Here is a 20019-nt window from a genome sequence, read left to right as displayed (position 1 = left end):
TCTTCCTGCCAAATTTCAAGGTCCTACTCAAAAACCTTTAAGACACTAGAAATGTTCAAAATATAGTCTGGACAAAAAAAATTACGTAGTTAAAACTAAAGGAGTACTTGTGGCACCTTAGAGACTAACCAATTCATTTGAGCATAAGCTTTCGGGAGCTACAGCTCACTTCATCAGATGCATACTGTGGAAAATACAGAAGATGTTCTTATACACACAAACCATGAAAAAATGGGTGTTTATCACTACAAAAGGTTTTCTCTCCCCCCACCCCACTCTCCTGTTGGTAATAGCTTATCCAAAGCGATCACTCTCCTTACAATGTGTACGATAACCAAGGTGGGCCTCTTCCAGCACAAATCCAAGGTTTAACAAGAACGTCTGAGGAATTGGGGGGGGGGCAGTTTGCCCAATGTACATGGCAGAGGGGCATTGCTGGCACATGATGGCATATATCACATTGGTAGATGTGCAGGTGAACGAGCCTCTGATAGCGTGGCTGATGTTATTAGGCCCCGTGATGGTGTCCCCTGAATAGATATGTGGGCACAGCTGGCAACGGGCTTTGTTGCAACGATAGGTTCCTGGGTTAGTGGTTCTGTTGTGTGGTATGTGGTTGCTGGTTAGTATTCACTTCAGGTTGGGGGGCTGTCTGTAGGCAAGGACTGGCCTGTCTCCCAAGATTTGTGAGAGTGTTGGGTTTAACAATTAACAATTACCAACAGGAGAGTGGGTTTGTATGTGGGGGGGGGGGGGCGCGCGTGGGGAGAAAACCTGGATTTGTGCTGGAAATGGCTCACCTTGATTATCATACACATTGTAAGGAGAGTGATCACTTTAGATAAGCTATTACCAGTAGGAGAGTGCGGTGGGGGGAGAGAAAACCTTTTGTAGTGGTAAACACCCATTTTTTCATGGTTTGTGTGTATAAAAACATCTTCTGTGTTTTCCACAGTATGCATCCGATGAAGTGAGCTGTAGCTCCCGAAAGCTTATGCTCAAATAAATTGGTTAGTCTCTAAGGTGCCACAAGTACTCCTTTTCTTTTTGCGAATACAGACTAACACGGCTGTTACTCTGAAACCTGTCATAGTTAAAACTACCCATTTTCCCATTGACGATATTCTTGAATATGGCCAACTCTTCTGGATCAAGCTTTCCAATAAATTTCAACATGAGGTAGACACCAAATCATGGAAAATTTCACCTGACAGGTTAAAATATATCAAAGGGAGCTCTAAAATAAAGGTACGAGGATGGAAGTTAATTAACTCTATTACATACAAAACCCTTCCACTTCCATTTTCTCATTCAGTCTTACATTGGCTTGTTGCTCTGATTTCAAAGACTGAAATCCTTGCAGGCACATCTTAATTTTTTTCTCTTTGTGGTTGTTTTGGCTTTCTAAACAAACAGTATATTTATAAAATTATAATTCACACACTATAATAAGTAAACAAGTACCCTGCTACATTACAGGCCACAGAAGGGTACAAGATTAAAAAGTAACAGAAAACAGCTGCACTTTCCTTTCCAATTGTTGACATTTCTAAGGCAGCCACTCTTTAAAATATTCCCTATGCAGATCAAAATACACTGTGCCTGAATAAGAGCTAAACAATGACACTAGTTTTAAAACACGGTTTATGGTAACTTAAGCTAAACTTAAACTTATGGATACAACCTCTCGACATTGGTATATCTTAAGGATAAAGCAATAATTAAATATATCATCACTGTCTGCAGAAAATCTAAAAAGTGAATCTTAAAAAGAAATCATTCATGTCATTGGAATGTCCCGCAAACATATATTCTCCTATCTAGGAAGTGATTAAAGTAACCTGGGTTTTGCAATTGCAAAAAGTGACCAAAGAACATTGCACATTCCTATTTTGCTGATACAGGTTAGCCTAAAGTCCAGAGTTATTTTATTATTTCGTTCAAGTGGCACAAAGCCAAGACTTAGTCATGTCAGAATTAACTATAGGGATGTTTGATATGTACACATTTATTTGCAATTAGATAGAAATTACTACATTTAACTAAAAGAGTCAAACTCCTAAAGCTTAGGCTGACACCTGTCCTTAAAATATGTGAGTTTATGTTTATTTTTAGCCTTTTTAAAAAAAAGTACAACTGTATCACTTACAAAAAGAACAAACAGTAGTTTTCAATTTGAATTCCGTCTTTATATTGTATTAGACGGAATATTTTAATACACCCAATATTTTTAACATTCTTATCCAATTATACTCATATTTTATAGCTAATATGTTGTAACCGAGTTTGGTGATGAACATGATACTAAACTTGTGGGAACAGAAATCCTAGAAAGCATGGTTTCAGCCACTGAAACATTGACACAGATTTTAATACTGTGAGCAATATCAGCTACATAGGATGTAAATCTAGCAGTATCTGTAGAGACTTTTAAGGCTGGATTTTTCAAAAGCACCACGTGCTGGGGTAACTCTGCTCACATTGCACCCTAAAGTGTATGAGATTGTATACAACCACAAAATTACAGTTATGCTATTTTGTTACAGGAGAAGCGTTGCTAATGATAGTAGTGTTAGCATTACATTTGTAATAAAATACTTTCTTAGCGCACTTCTCTTGATCCCAAATGATTCCTGGGTATTTTTCATTTATTTTCAGTTTGTACCAAACCAAAGCTTGTACAAAAGCTTAATTGGGGGACAGAGGGGAAATGTAACTAGAATTTTAGTTATTTCATTTTAAACATTACCTGGGAACAAAATGATTTGTCCTATTTATAAGAGTACCCGTTGCACAATATTAAAAAGCACTAAAAGGCACATTTTATCAAGCAATATTTATCCTCTTACAGTCATTTTCAAATGTCTTTTATAATTGGTGCCTGTGGTGCCCGTTAGGATTAGCGAACAATTTTAATAAGTATTTTTGCTACATGGAAGGAGTGGAGTTGGGAGAACATGGAAGGCCACTTAGGAAATAAACGACTTTTTGGATTATTTCGAGTACAAGGTATGTTTAAAATAAATTCTAGTTCTATTTTCCTCACAGAAAGCTGTTATACAAGATCATACTCAAGTTCAGTAAAAACAAAAAAATATGACAAATATCCAAGAATCATTTGAGGTCAATAAAGCTACCATGAAAGCATTTATTACAAAAGCAAACCTAATATTGCTAGCATTTAGTGATATCATATCTCAGAATTTTACACATGGTCAATTCCAACACTGTTTATAGAAGTCTCCTTCCTTCGTATGATGAACTGTAAAGAACGTTTCAGAGTAGTGGAAATGCAGTTAACGGGCTGGGCACTTTTGGTTCAGAACTCTATCCAATGATCCTCCACTGAATAAAGTATACTCATTGTATAACAAAGCCTAACATGCTAGGTAAAATAAAAATTAGTGCCAGTGACTTAGTGAAAACTTATTTTCTTTAAAACAACGATGTTAGTTCTTCCCCTCTTATACCTCTCACACCTTTTAGATCCAATAAGGAAGCCGTAAACATCACATAAGCCATTTATAACTTGGTATAACATTTGTGTATCAGGAGAGAACTCGTTACTTGCTTTGACTTTGAAAAGAATTTATCTGTTCCTTGGATAAAGTTACACTGAAGAGGCCCAGCCAGAACCTCCTCAAGTTCTGTTGATTTGGCCCCTTGCCAACGTGGGAAACTGACTCACTACACTCCCAACTCCATAACATACAGCACTGTATAATACAATTACTTGATTTTTAAACTGGTGTGCTGGGTGGTGAAAGCCAGAAATATTGAAATGGATTACTGTACAAATTTTTAATTATACTCTAAAATTTGATACACTGTTAATACTTAGCAGCAAGAACACAGATTTCTTTAATATCTACAAGACATAAAAGCTGCTATAAGCTACAGTACTTGCAGCACATGCACGTTTTTCTGAGATTTTGAAAGATTCCTTATGTTATCTTTTAACTTGAATACTTTCAAAAAAGAGCTTTGTAATGTATCCAAGAAGATTATATACATTTATGAACATTTAGATATAAGCACTGACATACCAGCCCAAAACTACTAGGCCTTATATACCATCTGGTAAGTAAAAAAGTACGCAATGGAATACTGTCTTGATCTTTTCAGTATAACCAAGAGGGCTATCCTGTCCCTCCTCTGTGCACAATGTCAAAATGCAGTTCCACTACAGGCAAACTTGAACATTACTGGAAACAGGAATCACAAAGTGTTATTTAACAACAGATAAGGTATCGTTCAATCAGATTTTGACTTGGTTGTCACCAATGGCTCTGCAACACAGGCACAGGTACCATATTCTACATAATGTTAAATGATGACTAAGAAAACAAAACCTAACAAAACTAAGAAACTAAGAAAAACTAAGAGAACACTGTGCTTGAATTTGACATGATTAATAGAGGCTCAATGAAAAAAAAAAATCCCAATACCTAAATTACATTGTACAATGATTAGAGAGATTCAGACTACTCTTGAAACTGTTTAAATTATTGGTTCTTGCAGCATATTACCAAATCATGAGAAGAAAGCTATATTTTATGCCTGAAATGTATTTTGATGAAGAGAATACAAGCAATTATGTAAAAATAAAGGCATTACAAGAAGAGTAGTATTTCTTCCTTTCTGGGTTTGTTTTTTTGTTTTGTTCCTACCTTTTTGTCGGGGGAAAAAATATGGTTACTATGGATCACAAGTTACACACACACACACCCACCCACCCTACTTTTAGGAGTTTGTTAATGGCATCCTGAAACATCTGCACTTCCTGTATTACTATATAATTGCGATGCACTGGCACTGAATGAAGATCAAACAGATACATGTCCTTCAAAGACATGTAAAAGATTATTAAATGAATGGAAAAATAAGAACACAGAACAAATTTTTTTTCCAATATAGTGTACACAACCAATCTCTCTATCACTACATGAAAGAAAGTGTTATAAGTTTTTGTTTGGCAAAACATTTACAGTAACAGGAATATCATAAAAATGGTTACTAATCTTCCATAACTGTTGTTGTTCGAGATGTGTTGCTCATGTCCAGTCCAATGTAGGTGTGTGTTTGCCCCAAGCACTGTCACCGGAAAGCTTTTCTCTCAGTAGTATCCATCAGGTCGGCTCTGGTGCCCCCTGGAGTTGCACTCTCATACCACTAATATAAAGGGCCCTGCTGAACCGCCACCCTCTCAGTTCCTTCTTGACTGCTAACTCCGACAGAGGGGTAGGAGGATGGGTTTTGGAATGGACATGAGCAACATATCTCAAAGAACAGTAGTTACGGAAGGTTAGTAACCATTTTTTCTTAGGTGACTCCCAAGCAAGTGTAGGCAGAGGATTCGGAGTTCACTGACAAGACAACTGTAGCACCGCTCTGCCAAACCCAGCATCGTCTATGACCTGCTGAATTATGGCATAGTGAGATGCAAAAGTGTGGACTGAAGACCACGTTGCTACTCTACAGATGTCCTGGATGGAGACCTGTGCCGTGAATTCAGGTGAAGATGCTTGTGCCCAGACCGGTGGAATATGCTGTCAGGGCCCAAGCAGGGACCTTCACCAGGCTGTAACATGTGCAAATACAGGAGGTGATCCATAATGAAATTCTCTGGGTTGACTGGAGAACTTGTCATCCTAGCCACAATTGCCACGAACAGTTGGGTAGTTTTCCGAAACGATTTAGTCCTTTCTCCGTTAGAAAGCCAGAGCACATCTGACATCTAGTGAATGAAGTCTCTCGTCCTGGTTATTGGCATGTGGTTTCAGATAGACAATCAGAAGGAATAATGTCCTGGTTACCATGGAATTGTGAAACCACCTTTGGAAGGAAGGCTGGATGAGGACGCAGCTAGCCCTTGTCCTTGAAGTATACCGTGAATGGAGGCTCTGAAGTAAGGGCCCTGATCTTCAAGACCCTTCTGGCTGAAATAATGGCCTCCAGGAACACCACCTTCCAGGATAAGAAGTAGAAGAGAACACCATTACCAAGGGCTCAAATAGGGGACCCATGAGTCTTGACAACACCAGGTTGAGATCCCAGGATGGGACTGGTTGTCATAACTGGGGGAACAGTCTGTCCAACCCTTGAGAAAACAACTACAGATAGAGTTTGCAAAAACAGATCAGCCATTCACCTATGGGTGGAACGCTAAAATTGCAGCCAGGTGGACTTGAATTGATGCCACCAATAGCCCTTGCTGCTTCAGGTGTAGTAAGTAGTCCAGAATGAATGGTATTGACAAAAGCATGGACAAGACGCCTTTCCGCACTGATTGAGAACTTTTCCACTTTGCCAGGTACATAGCTTCAGTGGAAGGCTCTCTGTTCCTTCAAAGAACTACTCGAACCAGTCTGGAGCATGCTAGCTCCAATGGGTTCATCCATGGAGCTTCCAGGCCATGAGATGAAGGGACTCGAGGTTCAGGTGACGCAAGCAACTATGGTCCTGAGATATCAAATCTGGAACTGGTGTATCTACTGACAGGTTCGTGAGCGTAGTGAACCAGTGCTGTCATGGCCGCGCTGGGGCTATCAGGATGACTTGTGCTCTGTCCCATCTAATACTCAGCAAAAACCTTGTGTATGAGAGGAATGGGTGGAAATGTATAGTACGGATGACCTGCCCAAGGCAAGAGGAAGGCATCTGTCAGAGATACTGAACTGTGTCCCAGGAAGGAGCAGAACTGGAGACACTTCCTGTGTGCTCTGTTGCAAACAGATCTATTTGGGGAGTTCCTCTCTTCTGGAAGAGGACTTATAGGGCCTCAGGGTAAATGGACCACTCATGGTGGTCAGAGTAGACCCTGCTGAGGTGATCTGCTAATTCGTTCTGACAACCCGGAAGACAGGAGGCCTCAAGGAGAGTCAAATGGGCTACACAAAATTCCCATAAGCGAAGTGCCTCCTGGCACAGGTAAGAGGAGTGTGCTCCGCCCTGTCTGTTGATATAAAATATGGCTGTTGTGTTGTCTGACATGCATCTGCTCGCTACATGGGAATGGAACACCTGACAGGCCAGGCGAACTGCCCTGAGCTCTCTGACATTGATGTGTAACAAGAGCTCTTCCAGAGACCAGAGAGCCTCAGTACTGAGGGATCCCAAGTGAGCTCCCCATCCCATTGTGGACGTATCTATGATGAGAGACACTGATGGTCTGGGTCTCGAGAAAGGAACTCCTGCGCACACTGCTACAGGGTCCACCATTTGAGGGAAGTGATCACCCTTGGGGGAACTGCAATGACTGAGTCTAAGCCGACATCAGCTAGAGAGTATACTGATGCAGCCACGTCTGGAGGGGTCTGACCTGGAGTCTCACGTACTGAACAACATAGGTACAAGATGCGATGGGGCCAGTGAGTTTTAACCAATTCCTTGCTGTAGCGACAGGGTGATTCTTGAGGCTTTCTATAAGCCTCTGGGAGAGAAGCCCCAGCCTGTATGGTGTGCAGAAATGCCCCAATGAATTCTATCCTTTGGACTTGGGAGGTGGTGTACTTCTGCACATTTATGAGCAGACCAAAGTCCTGGAAGGTTGACTATTAGTCTCACATCTGCCTTTGCCTGACGTCTGGACTGACCTCTGACCAGCCAGTCATTTAGATACAGATAAATCTGAACCCCTTACTTCCCCAGAAAGGCTGTGACAACCACCATGCACTTCATGAATGCCCAAGGGGCCACCAAGCACCAAACGGGAGCACCATAAAATGGTAGTGCACACGATTCACGACAAATAAGAGAAACCTTCTGTGTCCCTGAAACATGGCAATGTCAAGAACGGTGCACCAGTTCCCTGGATCCAGAAAGGGAATGATGGAGGCCAAGCAGACCATGTGGATCTTCAGCTTCTTCATGAATTTCTTCGTGAGGTTTCGCATGTCCACAATCAGTCGGAGACTGCTGTTGGCTTTTGGGATTAGGAAATAGCGAGAGTAGAACCCGCAGCACCTTAGCTCTGGCAGAACCTCCTCCACTGCTCCTATCCTTAGGAGCAACTGCACCTCTTGGGCTAGAAGCTGCTTGTGAGAAGCATCCCTGAAGAGGGACGGGGAGGGAGAGTGGGAAGTAGGGGTTACAACAAAACTGACAGGTGTATCCCAGTGCTATTGTGTGTAGCATCCATCGGTCCGAGGTAATACAGGACCACACCCGACAGAAGTGGAATAACCAGTCCACAAAAAATGGGGGAACTGGATCCATTAACTGTCCTGGTATATCGTCCCTAATGTCCCATCAAAACACCCGCTTTGACCCTGTCCAGTGTCTCAAAGATGCAGGTGAAGACTGTGGCAGAGGTCTCTTCCTCTAGCCCCTGCTCCTCCTCCTGCTATAGTCCTATCAAGCAGGCAAGCGGAAGAAGTGAGCTGCCAGCTGTGGCTTATAGTGCCTCCTCACTGGGGCCGGAGTATGGAAGGCCCAAGGACTCAGTGTGGCCTTGGAGTCCTTTAAGCTGTGTAACCTGGAGTCTGCTCAGGAAAGAGCGATGTATTCTCAAAGGGGAGGTCCTGCAAAGTGTGGCAAGCCTGGGGAGGTGGAGCCATGAACGCTTGCATATAATGACTACCGAGGCCATGGAATGAGCCACCAAGTCCACTGCATCCAGGGCTGTCTGCAGGGACGCCTTTGCTATGGCCTTACCTTCCTCTATAGGAGCCACGAACTCTCATCTTGACTCCTGAGGTAGCAAGTCCTTAAGCTTTTGCACTGAGTCCCAGGTGTTGAAATCACACCTGCTCAGGAGTGCCTGCTGATTGGCAATCCTGAGCTGGAGACCCCCTGTTGAATAAACCTTCCTCCCAAAAAGATCAACTTTTTGGAATCTTTAGCCTGGGGTGTCAATCCCTGTTGACCTTGCCTTTCTCGTTCGTTGGCTGGGACACCACCAATGAGTCCAGTGCCGGGCACGCACAGGAACTCAAACCTCTTCGCAGAGAAAAAATATTTTCTTTCCGTCTTTTTTACTGCAGGGATCCTGGGGTCTTCCACAATGCACAGATGGGGTCCATGATGGCATCATTCAGGGGGCAACGCCACTCTCACAGGGCCTGTTGCCACTAAGATGCCCACAAGAGAGTGGGAGGACTAATTTCCTCCACCTAGATCCCCAGGTTCTGAGCTATCCTCCTTAGAAATTCTTCATGTGCCTTATAATCCTCTAGCGGGGGCAAAACATCAGTTCCTGCCACCATCTCATCTGGGGAAAAGGAGGAGGATGCTTGAGCCCTGGGCCCAGCACTGGGCCCTGTTCTTCACCCTAGGCACTGGCCAGATCCTGCAGTGCAGTCTCCTGGTACACCGCACCGGCCTCAGTACCGGAGCCTGGGTCATGTTCTAGTGGTGGAGGCCGTGTGGACTCTGAAGCTACTAAATATGACCACCTAGGAATGGGACCCTGGTTGGGCTGGAAGTGCCCATGGGTTCCAGAAAGGCCACTGCATGTGGAACTGCCACAGCTTGGGTAGCCACGCCACCAGTGGCACCCCATGGCTTGGGCCTACAGCAGGATAGTGCCTAGACTGGCAGTGCTGGCTCCTCCTTAAGACATAAAGACTCTGCCTCAGAGGATCCTCCGGAGACCAGGGTGGAGCAGCGCCGGGAGGGAGGGGACCAGGACTGTGCGACCATCTGCGACCTCGAGCCTGCAGAGGTCTTTCCGATCGGTGCCGCCCTTGATAGTTCCCATACAGCCTGGGGATGTCTGCACCAGTAGCGCTAATAGTCCCTTACTGTCACAAAGGCCTCCATTGTCGACGACACCAGGAGGTTCGTGGAATTCCAGAGCTTCTCTCGCGGCAGTTAGACTGTCAGCGCCGGACTCAACGGTTCCTGTTCAGAGATCGGAGTCAATGGTGCAGCATGGATTATCAGCACCACAGGATGGCCCGACCCAGGTCACATCCTTGCAATATCCCCTTGTCCTGCCAATCTCAGTGTTGGTGATCAGCTTCTGTCGGTCTTCATTTGTTTCTTCCTAGGCACCAGCGATGGTGAACGGTGCTTAGTGTCTCTCGCCAGCATATCTTTCTTTGGAACCGGATATGATTGATAGTGCCGGGGTTCCTTAGATGAAGCGTCTCAACTTGACACTGGAATCAGGGAACAGCACTGGGTGTCTCAAAGCGAGGCCGCAGACTCCTTACTGAGGCCAAAGTCCTTGGTGCTAAGTCCAGGTGGCCCAGTTCCAATGGAGGTCGGAGCACTGCCTCCATGAGGACAGAGCCAAATCTAGCATCTCTATCCATAGCACGGGGCTTCAATTCCCTACAGATCTTACCAGTATGTCCCTCGGCCCGCATCGCTTACAGCGGCTCCCGTTGGCCTGGAGCAGCAAACTGCGTCCAGTGGGAGCCACGATCGGCTGAACCTGCAGACGGAGCAGGTAAACAAACTGACCCGGCCTGCCAGGGGGTTTCCCTGCACAAGCGGCGGAACAAGTTTGGGAACCACTGTTCTAGATAAACATTAAAAATACTTAAGGAAGACTACTTCTAAACATGACACCATGCAGTAGAACTTCATTAAATAAAAACAATTACCATTCAAGCTTTATATAATTTACACATTTCAATTAAACTTTCATTTTATGCTGATTTCACACTGTTCATAAGTGAGTTTTAAAATATTCATTAATACTACATTATTTCTATTACAACAGCATAGATGTGTAAATCAGGATTGGGGCCCCAACTCTACTGGCTACTGTAAATACACAGGAAGATACAAGGAATGTTTAAGCGTCAATAAAAAAGATTAGTTAACAATTGTTATGACATCCTAGTTACATTTCACAAATAGTTTTAGCCATTTAAGAAAAAAGATTTAAACATAGGTTTAATAAATAAAACTTGCATGTGTAACTTGTTTTCAAAAAGACATTCCAGATGGATAGGAGTAACGTCAGAGACAGAAGCCTTCAAACAAGCTTCGGTAAGAGTACAAGTACAGCTGGTTCAGATTTTATTCAGAGCGCGCGCGCGCACACACACACACACACACAAACTTCTTTTGTTTTCGCGATTAATTGTTTAGCGTGCGTGTGTATACACACACGCACGCTAAACAAAGAATTAATCGCTAAAACAAAAAAAGTCAACAGAATTTCAGAAAATGTACCAGATTAATATAATTTTCATTGGACGGTGTTTCAAATCAAGTGTTAACAGCAAGACTACCACTGACTTCAGCAAGCCCAAGACTAAAAACTGCTGTTAAATATGAAGTCTGCAGCATAACAATCATCTTTAGAAATAAATCAAATACTCATTATCCAGTATCAGTCATTTAAATTGCTTTTAAGAAGTCAAAACCAAGAAACTATGTAGAAAGTTTTCTTTCACAGTTATAAAAAGATCAGTACTCGATATGCATATGTTAAGGAAAATCTTTTAAAGTCATCATAGTGCAACACAATACTGTTATACTACACTGCACCATACAGTTATACATGTCCATTTCAGCAGAGCTACAAGAGTTGCTGAGGTTTCCCTCAGTGCTTCAATGAAAACCAATACGTCTAGGTTTCACTGGCTGTTTATATGAAACTAAAGTTAGAAGCCAAACTGAGCATCAAGAAAAAACAAGACAAATGTGTAAGTATGTATGAATATATTTAGAGAGCCCAAACATGTGTTAAGTCAGGAAAGATTTCCACTGACGTAAACAGGAGTTCTGCCTGAGTAACGACAAGACTGGACCTATAATTTTATGTGGCAAAAAATATCTTCTGAAAATAAAATGACGTGCATGTTTATTAGTAATAAACAATGGAATGAAAATAGGAACTTTCTGCATTTGCTTGAAAATTTTCTCTTCTCGTAAAAGATTCACACATCCTTTACAACTGGACTTCTCACTGCTCCCAGTTTGAGAGGCAGACATATGTTAGTCAGTGACAAGGAAGGTATCATCCAAAGCCTGAAGACGCAGCCAGTTTGAGGTAGCTTCTATAAATAAAGTATTTGTATGGCAGCAGCTAACTTTGAAACGAATAACGACTTCAGTACTCTTATAATACAGTATGTTACAGCAGAACATCTGCTGCAGCCACGGAGGAATAACCATATACACCAAATTAGCATCTGGTCCATGTGACAGCTTAGAGCAAAGACTGAAAAGGTTTCCACATCTAGTTTGTATAATTGTGGTAAAAAGTATGAACAAAAGACCACGGTTTACCTATTTCTTTGTCTGAAACAAAGGGTCTTTCTGTCCATTTAGTTGCCATTACACTTAAGGAACGAGCTCTAGGGTGAAATCATGGCCCCCAGTGAAGTCAAAAGCAAGACTACCATTGACTTCAGGAAGCCCAATACTTCACCTCTAACATGTAAAGGAGGAGCAAGTCTCCTATATTTGTAGGCTACTGCACTTTGTCTACCTACACATATGTGGATAAATCTTTGGGACAGTCCAGGCTATTGCTGCTAGACGGGACAGAGTAAAGGAATCAAGAGTGTCTGAAAGCCTCTGAACAGTCTATGAAGAATTTAAATGCTCTACTAATACATAGTGCCCGTCACAGATTCGTGATGGGTGCTTGGATATCACTTGTGATCTGTGGAGCATAGTATTCAACTTGGAAATAAAGGCAAAGTCTGTCCCCAGTATTACATTATCCTTATGAAAAGTACAATAGATTATGCACAGAGTCCAGACAACTCTGATGCTGAAGTAGTGGCAATAAGAAAGGTCTGGAAACAAGAGACTGAACACAGCAAGCCAGGTGACTATCGAAGTCTGCAGCTCAATGTGCACTGACAACGTTTGCTAAAGGAACTCCGGAATATTCTTAGTTTTGGCCTTGACCAATATGGGGTTGTTGCTGCACCAAAGAGAACCTTGACCATGTTTTGGAATATGAGCTATTGGACAACCTTTGGTTATATGAGCTTAGAATATTTTCCCCCTTCTTTAAAATACCATACAGCTAAGCTAACCTTGTCTGTCTCTTGGTGGGACATGGTGGCTTGCATCAGCAGCAGGGAATGGTAACCCTGTTAGCTTCTTCCAGTTGGATTGGAGCTACAGGTCTTCTGATGGCTTTCCTATCCCTGTGGGGATGCAGCTGCCTACGACGCTTTTCCAAACATACTGTAAAGGGAACTGCCATGGTCAGTTACCTCTTCATTAGGTGTTTCCAGAAACCTATCTTCCAAGATCCCAAAGCTAACAATAACCCAGTAAAGCTTAGAATCCAGTAATAGGAATTTTAAAAATCCCCTTTTAGGGGTTTCAGTTTGGGTTCAATTTCTTCTCTGCAGCAAAGAGGGCCTGAAAAAGCTTGCCTGCAACAGAGGTAGCAGACTAGGTCTTCAGGTATTGAACTTCTTCCTCACTGTCAGAGACTGATAGTTCTAGTTCTGCCTCCTGAGCTGGGAACAGGCTGAAGATCCATTATACAGAGTCTATGGGCCCCCTTGTGCAGAAAAGTATTATGTAAGCTTTGCCGTAACACAGACCATCAGAAAGGGTTTTGAGTATACTGAATTCATGTGACCTGGTACAAAGTTTCAGATTTTAAGACTTACTTTCTCAGCAGCAGACTCGAGGCATCATCTTTATGTGCCTGTTTGCTCTTCCTTCCCTAAAATCTCAAATAAAACCAAAATAGTTATACAAAGAAAAATAAAGGGCATGCTTATTATTATATTTTAGATTTGTTTTTCCATATCTTTGCTTATTAATTAGAGAGTGAACTTCACACACATATGGACAGCTATCCCATTACGGTTACAGGTTTGAATAAGTGGAAGACATGGGAGATCACAAGGAAAGTAGCTACTCAGCGGCACACCTCCTGTTGCTACAGAAGATGCTTCCATGTCAGCTCCATACAAACCAACAAGAGGGAAGCCATGAATCAGACGTTCCAAGGCCAAGAGGTATTTTACACAGAACAAGCTGTACTAATATGCTACTCAAACAGGAGAGAGCGACTGCAGCCACTAATCTAGCCCATAGGCTGGAGTAGCAGCTACTGGGGGACTGCGCTGTACTCTCCTGTTCTGAGACCAGATTTGGGAAAGACTTTATCTCCCAACCTTCCACCCACATAAAGCTGAATTATTCAGGCTTTATGCAGGTGAACCAAATTTCACCCAGTAAGTGGTCTCCTGATCTGCTACAAAAGTCATCTATTTCCAAAATCAGCCACGAGAGTGTGTAGATTAAATTTACCAGTGGGTCACTGCTAAACACCACACTGTCTCTAGTTCTACTATTAAAAAGCTTAGAAAACGCTGCAGTTTAAACACTTGTGGGCAATCTACACTAGCACCGTTACCATTGCTAGTGCCACAGTGGGGGATTTCCCTAAAATTGCCATTGCAGATGTTTCTAGAAGGCAGTGTAAGGTAATGCCTATTTTATTCTTAAGTGTGTTTTCCAGATACTTTACCTCTGGTCACGGGAATCTTACGAGCAGAAATTCTAGGAACATGTTTTTCTAAACCCAGTTTTCCCATGTTACAATGTATTACTCTACTAACCAATCTGTCACTCTGCCTGTAGTGCATATTTTCCAACAGCTGCCTAGGATGGGAATGCGGTACCTGGAGAAGGATTGCTAGGGTTTGTTGGTATATTCTGCCGAGGCCTTGCCTTCTCCATCTCCAGTGCATGCTTCCTCTCTTTCTTTCTCCTCCATAGCTCTCTTGTGGGAAGCTTCCTCTGCCTCCACCCTAGCTTGTTCTGTCTCCATCTCCAAGTGCCTTAAGGCCATCTGTCTGTCATGCTCTTTTTGTGTCTCTTCAGCTTCGAATCTGGCCAGCTCTAGTTTATTAGGGTATGTCTACACTACGGAATAAGGTCGAATTTATAGAAGTCGGTTTTTTAGAAATCGGTTTTATATATTCGAGTGTGTGTGTCCCCACAGAAGTGCATTAAGTGCATTAACTCGGCGGAGTGCTTCCACAGTACCGAGGCTAGAGTCGACTTCCGGAGCGTTGCACTGTGGGTAGCTATCCCACAGTTCCCGCAGTCTCCGCTGCCCATTGGAATTCTGGGTTGAGATCCCAATGCCTGATGGGGCTGAAACATTGTCGCGGGTGGTTCTGGGTACATATCGTCAGTCCCCCCCTTCCCTCCGTGAAAGCAAGGGCAGACAATTGTTTCGCGCCTTTTTTCCTGAGTTACCTGTGCGGACGCCATACCACCGCAAGCATGGAGCCCGCTCAGGTAACCGTCACCATATGTCTCCTGGGTGCTGGCAGACACGGTACGGCATTGCTACACAGTAGCAGCAACCCATTGCCTTCTGGCAGCAGACGGTGCAGTATGACTGGTACCCGTCCTCGTCATGTCCGAGGTGCTCCTGGCCACGTCGGCTGGGAGCGCCTGGGCAGACATGGGCGCAGGGACTAAATTTTTGGTGACTTGACCAGGTCATTCTCTTTAGTCCTGCAGTCAGTCGTATTGAACCGTCTAATGGTGAGCAGGCAGGCAATACGGATTGCTAGCAGTCGTATTGTACCATCTTCTGCCGGGCAGGCAAGAGATGACGATGGCTAGCAATCGTACTGTGCCATCTTCTGCCAGGCAGGCAAGAGATGAGGATGGCTAGCAGTCGTACTGTGCCATCTTCTGCCGAGCAGCCATGAGATGTGGATGGCTTGCAGTCCTTCTGCACCGTCTGCTGCCAGCCAAAGATGTAAAAGATAGATGGAGTGGATCAAAACAAGAAATAGACCAGATTTGTTTTGTACTCATTTGCCTTCTGCCCTGTCTAGGGGACTCATTCCTCTAGGTCACACTGCAGTCACTCACAGAGAAGGTGCAGTGAGGTAGATCTAGCCATGTATCAATCAGAGGCCAGGCTAACCTCCTTGTTCCAATAAGAACAATAACTTAGGTGCACCATTTCTTATTGGAACCCTCCGTGAAGTCCTGCCTGAACTACTCCTTGATGTAAAGCCACCCCCTTTGTGGATTTTAGCCTCCTGAAGCCAACCCTGTAAGCCGTGTCGTCAGTTGCCCCTCCCTCCGTCAGAGCAACGGCAGACAATCATTCCGCGCCTTTTTTCTGTGCGGACGCCATACCAAGGCAAGCATGGAGTCCGCTCAGCTCACTTTGGCAATTAGGAGCACATTAAACACCACACGCATTATCCAGCAGTATATGCAGCACCAGAACCTGGCAAAGCGCTACCGGGCGAGGAGGCAACGTCAGCGCGGTCACGTGAGTGATCAGGACATGGACACAGATTTCTCTGAAAGCATGGGCCCTGCCAATGCATGCATAATGGTGCTAATGGGGCAGGTTCATGCTGTGGAACGCCGATTCTGGGCTCGGGAAACAAGCACAGACTGGTGGGACCGCATAGTGTTGCGGGTCTGGGACGATTCCCAGTGGCTGCGAAACTTTCGCATGCGTAAGGGCACTTTCATGGAACTTTGTGACTTGCTTTCCCCTGCCCTGAAGCGCATGAATACCAAGATGAGAGCAGCCCTCACAGTTGAGAAACGAGTGGCGATAGCCCTGTGGAAGCTTGCAACACCAGACAGCTACCGGTCAGTTGGGAATCAATTTGGAGTGGGCAAATCTACTGTGGGGGCTGCTGTGATGCAAGCAGCCCACGCAATCAAAGATCTGCTGATATCAAGGGTAGTGACCTTGGGAAATGTGCAGGTCATAGTGGATGGCTTTGCTGCAATGGGATTCCCTAACTGTGGTGGGGCCATAGACGGAACCCATATCCCTATCTTGGCACCGGAGCACCAAGCCGGCGAGTACATAAACCGCAAGGGGTACTTTTCAATAGTGCTGCAAGCTCTGGTGGATCACAAGGGACGTTTCACCAACATCAACGTGGGATGGCCGGGAAAGGTACATGACGCTCGCATCTTCAGGAACTCTGGTCTGTTTCAAAAGCTTCAAGAAGGGACTTTATTCCCAGACCAGAAAATAACTGTTGGTGATGTTGAAATGCCTATATGTATCCTTGGGGACCCAGCCTACCCCTTAATGCCATGGCTCATGAAGCCGTACACAGGCAGCCTGGACAGCAGTCAGGAGCTGTTCAACTACAGGCTGAGCAAGTGCAGAATGGTGGTAGAATGTGCATTTGGACGTTTAAAGGCGCGCTGGCGCAGTTTACTGACTCGGTTAGACCTCAGCGAAACCAATATTCCCACTGTTATTACTGCTTGCTGTGTGCTCCACAATATCTGTGAGAGTAAGGGGGAGACGTTTATGGCGGGGTGGGAGGTTGAGGCAAATCGCCTGGCTGCTGGTTATGCGCAGCCAGACACCAGGGCGGTTAGAAGAGCACAGGAGGGTGCGGTACGCATCAGAGAGGCTTTGAAAACCAGTTTCATGACTGGCCAGGCTACGGTGTGAAAGTTCTGTTTGTTTCTCCTTGATGAAACCCCCCGCCCCTTGGTTCACTCTACTTCCTTGTAAGCTAACCACCCTCCCCTCCTCCCTTTGATCACCTCTTGCAGAGGCAATAAAGTCATTGTTGCTTCACATTCATGCATTCTTTATTCATTCATCACACAAATAGGGGGATGACTACCAAGGTAGCCCAGGAGGGGTGGTGGAGGAGGGAAGGAAAATGCCACACAGCACTTTAAAAGTTTACAACTTTAAAATTTATTGAATGACAGCCTTCTTTTTTTGGGGCAATCCTCTGTGGTGGAGTGGCTGGTTGGCCGGTGGCCCCCCCACCGCGTTCTTGGGCGTCTGGGTGTGGAGGCTATGGAACTTAGGGAGGAGGGCGGTTGGTTACACAGGGGCTGTAGTGGCAGTCTATGCTCCAGCTGCCTTTGCTGCAGCTCAACCATACACTGGAGCATACTGGTTTGGTCCTCCAGCAGCCTCAGCATTGAATCCTGCCTCCTCTCATCATGCTGTCGCCACATTCGAGCTTCAGCCCTCTCTTCAGCCCGCCACCTCTCCTCCTGGTCATTTTGTGCTTTCCTGCAGTCTGACATTATTTGCCTCCACGCATTCGTCTGTGCTCTGTCAGTGTGGGAGGACAGCATGAGCTCGGAGAACATTTCATCTCGAGTGCGTTTTTTTTTCTTTCTAATCTTCACTAGCCTCTGGGAAGGAGAAGATCCTGTGATCATTGAAACACATGCAGCTGGTGGAGAAAAGAAAAGGGACAGCGGTATTTAAAAAGACACATTTTATAAAACACTGGCTACACTCTTTCAGGGTAAACCTTGCTGTTAACATTACATACATAGCACATGTGCTTTCGTTACAAGGTCGCATTTTGCCTCCCCCCACCGCGTGGCTACCCCCTCAACCCTCCCACCTCCCTGTGGCTAACAGCGGGGAACATTTCTGTTCAGCCGCAGGCAAACAGCCCAGCAGGAATGGGCTCCTCTGAGTGTCCCCTGAAGAAAAGCACCCTATTTCAACCAGGTGACCATGGATTATCTCTCACTCTCCTGAGGATAACACATGAACGGATGTTGCTTGAACGCCAGCAAACATACACTGCAATGCTTTGTTGTACAATGATTCCCGAGTACGTGTTACTGGCCTGGAGTGGTATAGTGTCCTACCATGAAGGACGCAATAAGTCTGCCCTCCCCAGAAACCTTTTGCAAAGGCTTTGGGAGTATATCCAGGAGAGCCGCGAATGCCAGGGCAGAGTAATCCTTTCACATGCTTGCTTTTAAACCATGTATAGTATTTTAAAAGGTACACTCACCGGAGGTCCCTTCTCCGCCTGCTGGGTCCAGGAGGCAGCCTTGGGTGGGTTCAGGGGGTACTGGCTCCAGGTCCAGGGTGAGAAACAGTTCCTGGCTGTCGGGAAAACCGGTTTCTCCGCTTGCTTGCTGTGAGCTATCTTCTTCGTCCCCAAAACCTGCTTCCGTATTGCCTCCATCTCCATTGAAGGAGTCAAACAACACGGCTGGGGTAGTGGTGGCTGAACCCCCTAAAATGGCATGCAGCTCATCATAGAAGCGGCATGTTTGGGGCTCTGACCCGGAGCGGCCGTTCGCCTCTCTGGTTTTCTGGTAGGCTTGCCTCAGCTCCTTCAGTTTCACGCGGCACTGCTTCGGGTCCCTGTTATGGCCTCTGTCCTTCATGCCCTGGGAGATCTTGACAAAGGTTTTGGCATTTCGAAAACTGGAACGGAGTTCTGATAGCACGGATTCCTCTCCCCATACAGCGATCAGACCCCCCAATATTTGAAAGTATCTTGTCCCCTAATTGGTCCTTTGGGTCAGGTGCCAGCCAGGTTAGCTGAGCTTCTCAACCCTTTATGGGTAACAGGATGTTGCCTCTGGCCAGGAGGGATTTTATAGCACTGTATACAGAAAGGTGGTTACCCTTCCCTTTATTTTTATGACAGTGATTCACAAGTACCTGCAATACCGTAGAGAAGTAGCCCTTTCTACTGATGTACTCCGTCGCAAGCTGGTCCGGGGCCAAAATTGGCATATGCATGCCATCTATCGCCCTGCCGCAGTTAGGGAATCCCATTGTTGCAAAGCCATCCACTATTTTACGCACATTGCCAAGAGTCACAGTCCTTTCGTAACAGAATGTGATTAATGGTCCTACACACTTGCATTACTGCAGCCCCAACAGTCAACTTCCCGACTCCAAACTGATTTGCAAACAACCAGTAGCAGTCTGGAGTCACCAGCTTCCACACAATGATTGCCATGCGCTTCTTCACTGAGAGGGCAGCTCTCATTTTGGTGTCCTTGCACCACAGTGCTGGAGCAAGCTCCACATACAGATCCTGGAAAGTGGCTTTCCACATCCAAAAGTTCTGCAGCCACTGCTCGTCATCCTAGACCTGCATAACAATGCAATCCCACCACTCAGCGCTTGTTTCCCAATCCTATCCACTGTGTTCAGCTGTTCTGTGAATGCCAAAAGAAATCTGGTGTTGTTTCTTTCTATGGCAAACAGTAGGTCAGGCAATTCTGATTCCTGTTCAGATTTGGAGCTCATGATTAAGGCTGTGATTTAGTCACGAACGTTGTAGAGTCCGACTTCCAAAGACCTCTATAACTTCAGCCAACACTGGCTTA

At 44.9% G+C, this 20019-nt stretch overlaps 3 protein-coding genes across 4 annotated transcripts in view; all 3 read right to left on the bottom strand.

Annotated features, from left to right (window-relative positions):
• LOC141993703 (uncharacterized) overlaps window positions 1-10313 on the bottom strand; it is a 448175-nt gene extending 437862 nt beyond the window's left edge. The window contains exon 1 of the mRNA XM_074963248.1: window positions 10292-10313. Within this exon, the coding sequence (XP_074819349.1) occupies window positions 10292-10313 (22 nt within the window). The remainder of the gene's footprint in view (window positions 1-10291) is intronic.
• Window positions 1-20019, bottom strand: part of IRS1 (insulin receptor substrate 1) — a 90210-nt gene that overhangs the window by 38148 nt on the left and 32043 nt on the right. Inside the window, exon 2 of one of the 2 annotated variants that reach the window (XR_012640990.1) lies at window positions 13545-13600. The exons of the other annotated variant lie outside the window; for it this stretch is intronic. The gene's annotated coding sequence lies outside the window, so the exon portion shown is untranslated. The remainder of the gene's footprint in view (window positions 1-13544; window positions 13601-20019) is intronic. 2 annotated transcript variants of the gene reach the window in all.
• LOC141993702 (uncharacterized) lies at window positions 17602-19072 on the bottom strand. Its single transcript, XM_074963247.1, has 2 exons — window positions 18681-19072; window positions 17602-18101 (listed from the first exon to the last, which is right to left on the bottom strand). Exons 1-2 carry the CDS (start codon window positions 19060-19062, stop codon window positions 17602-17604), a joined length of 882 nt encoding a protein of 293 aa, XP_074819348.1. The 5' UTR covers window positions 19063-19072.

The sequence above is a fragment of the Natator depressus genome, chromosome 9 (genome assembly GCF_965152275.1).
Source record: "Natator depressus isolate rNatDep1 chromosome 9, rNatDep2.hap1, whole genome shotgun sequence".
Lineage (NCBI taxonomy): Eukaryota > Metazoa > Chordata > Testudines > Cheloniidae > Natator > Natator depressus.
Note: the sequence above shows the minus strand (reverse complement) of the source record. Positions and strands in the feature narration are given on the sequence as shown.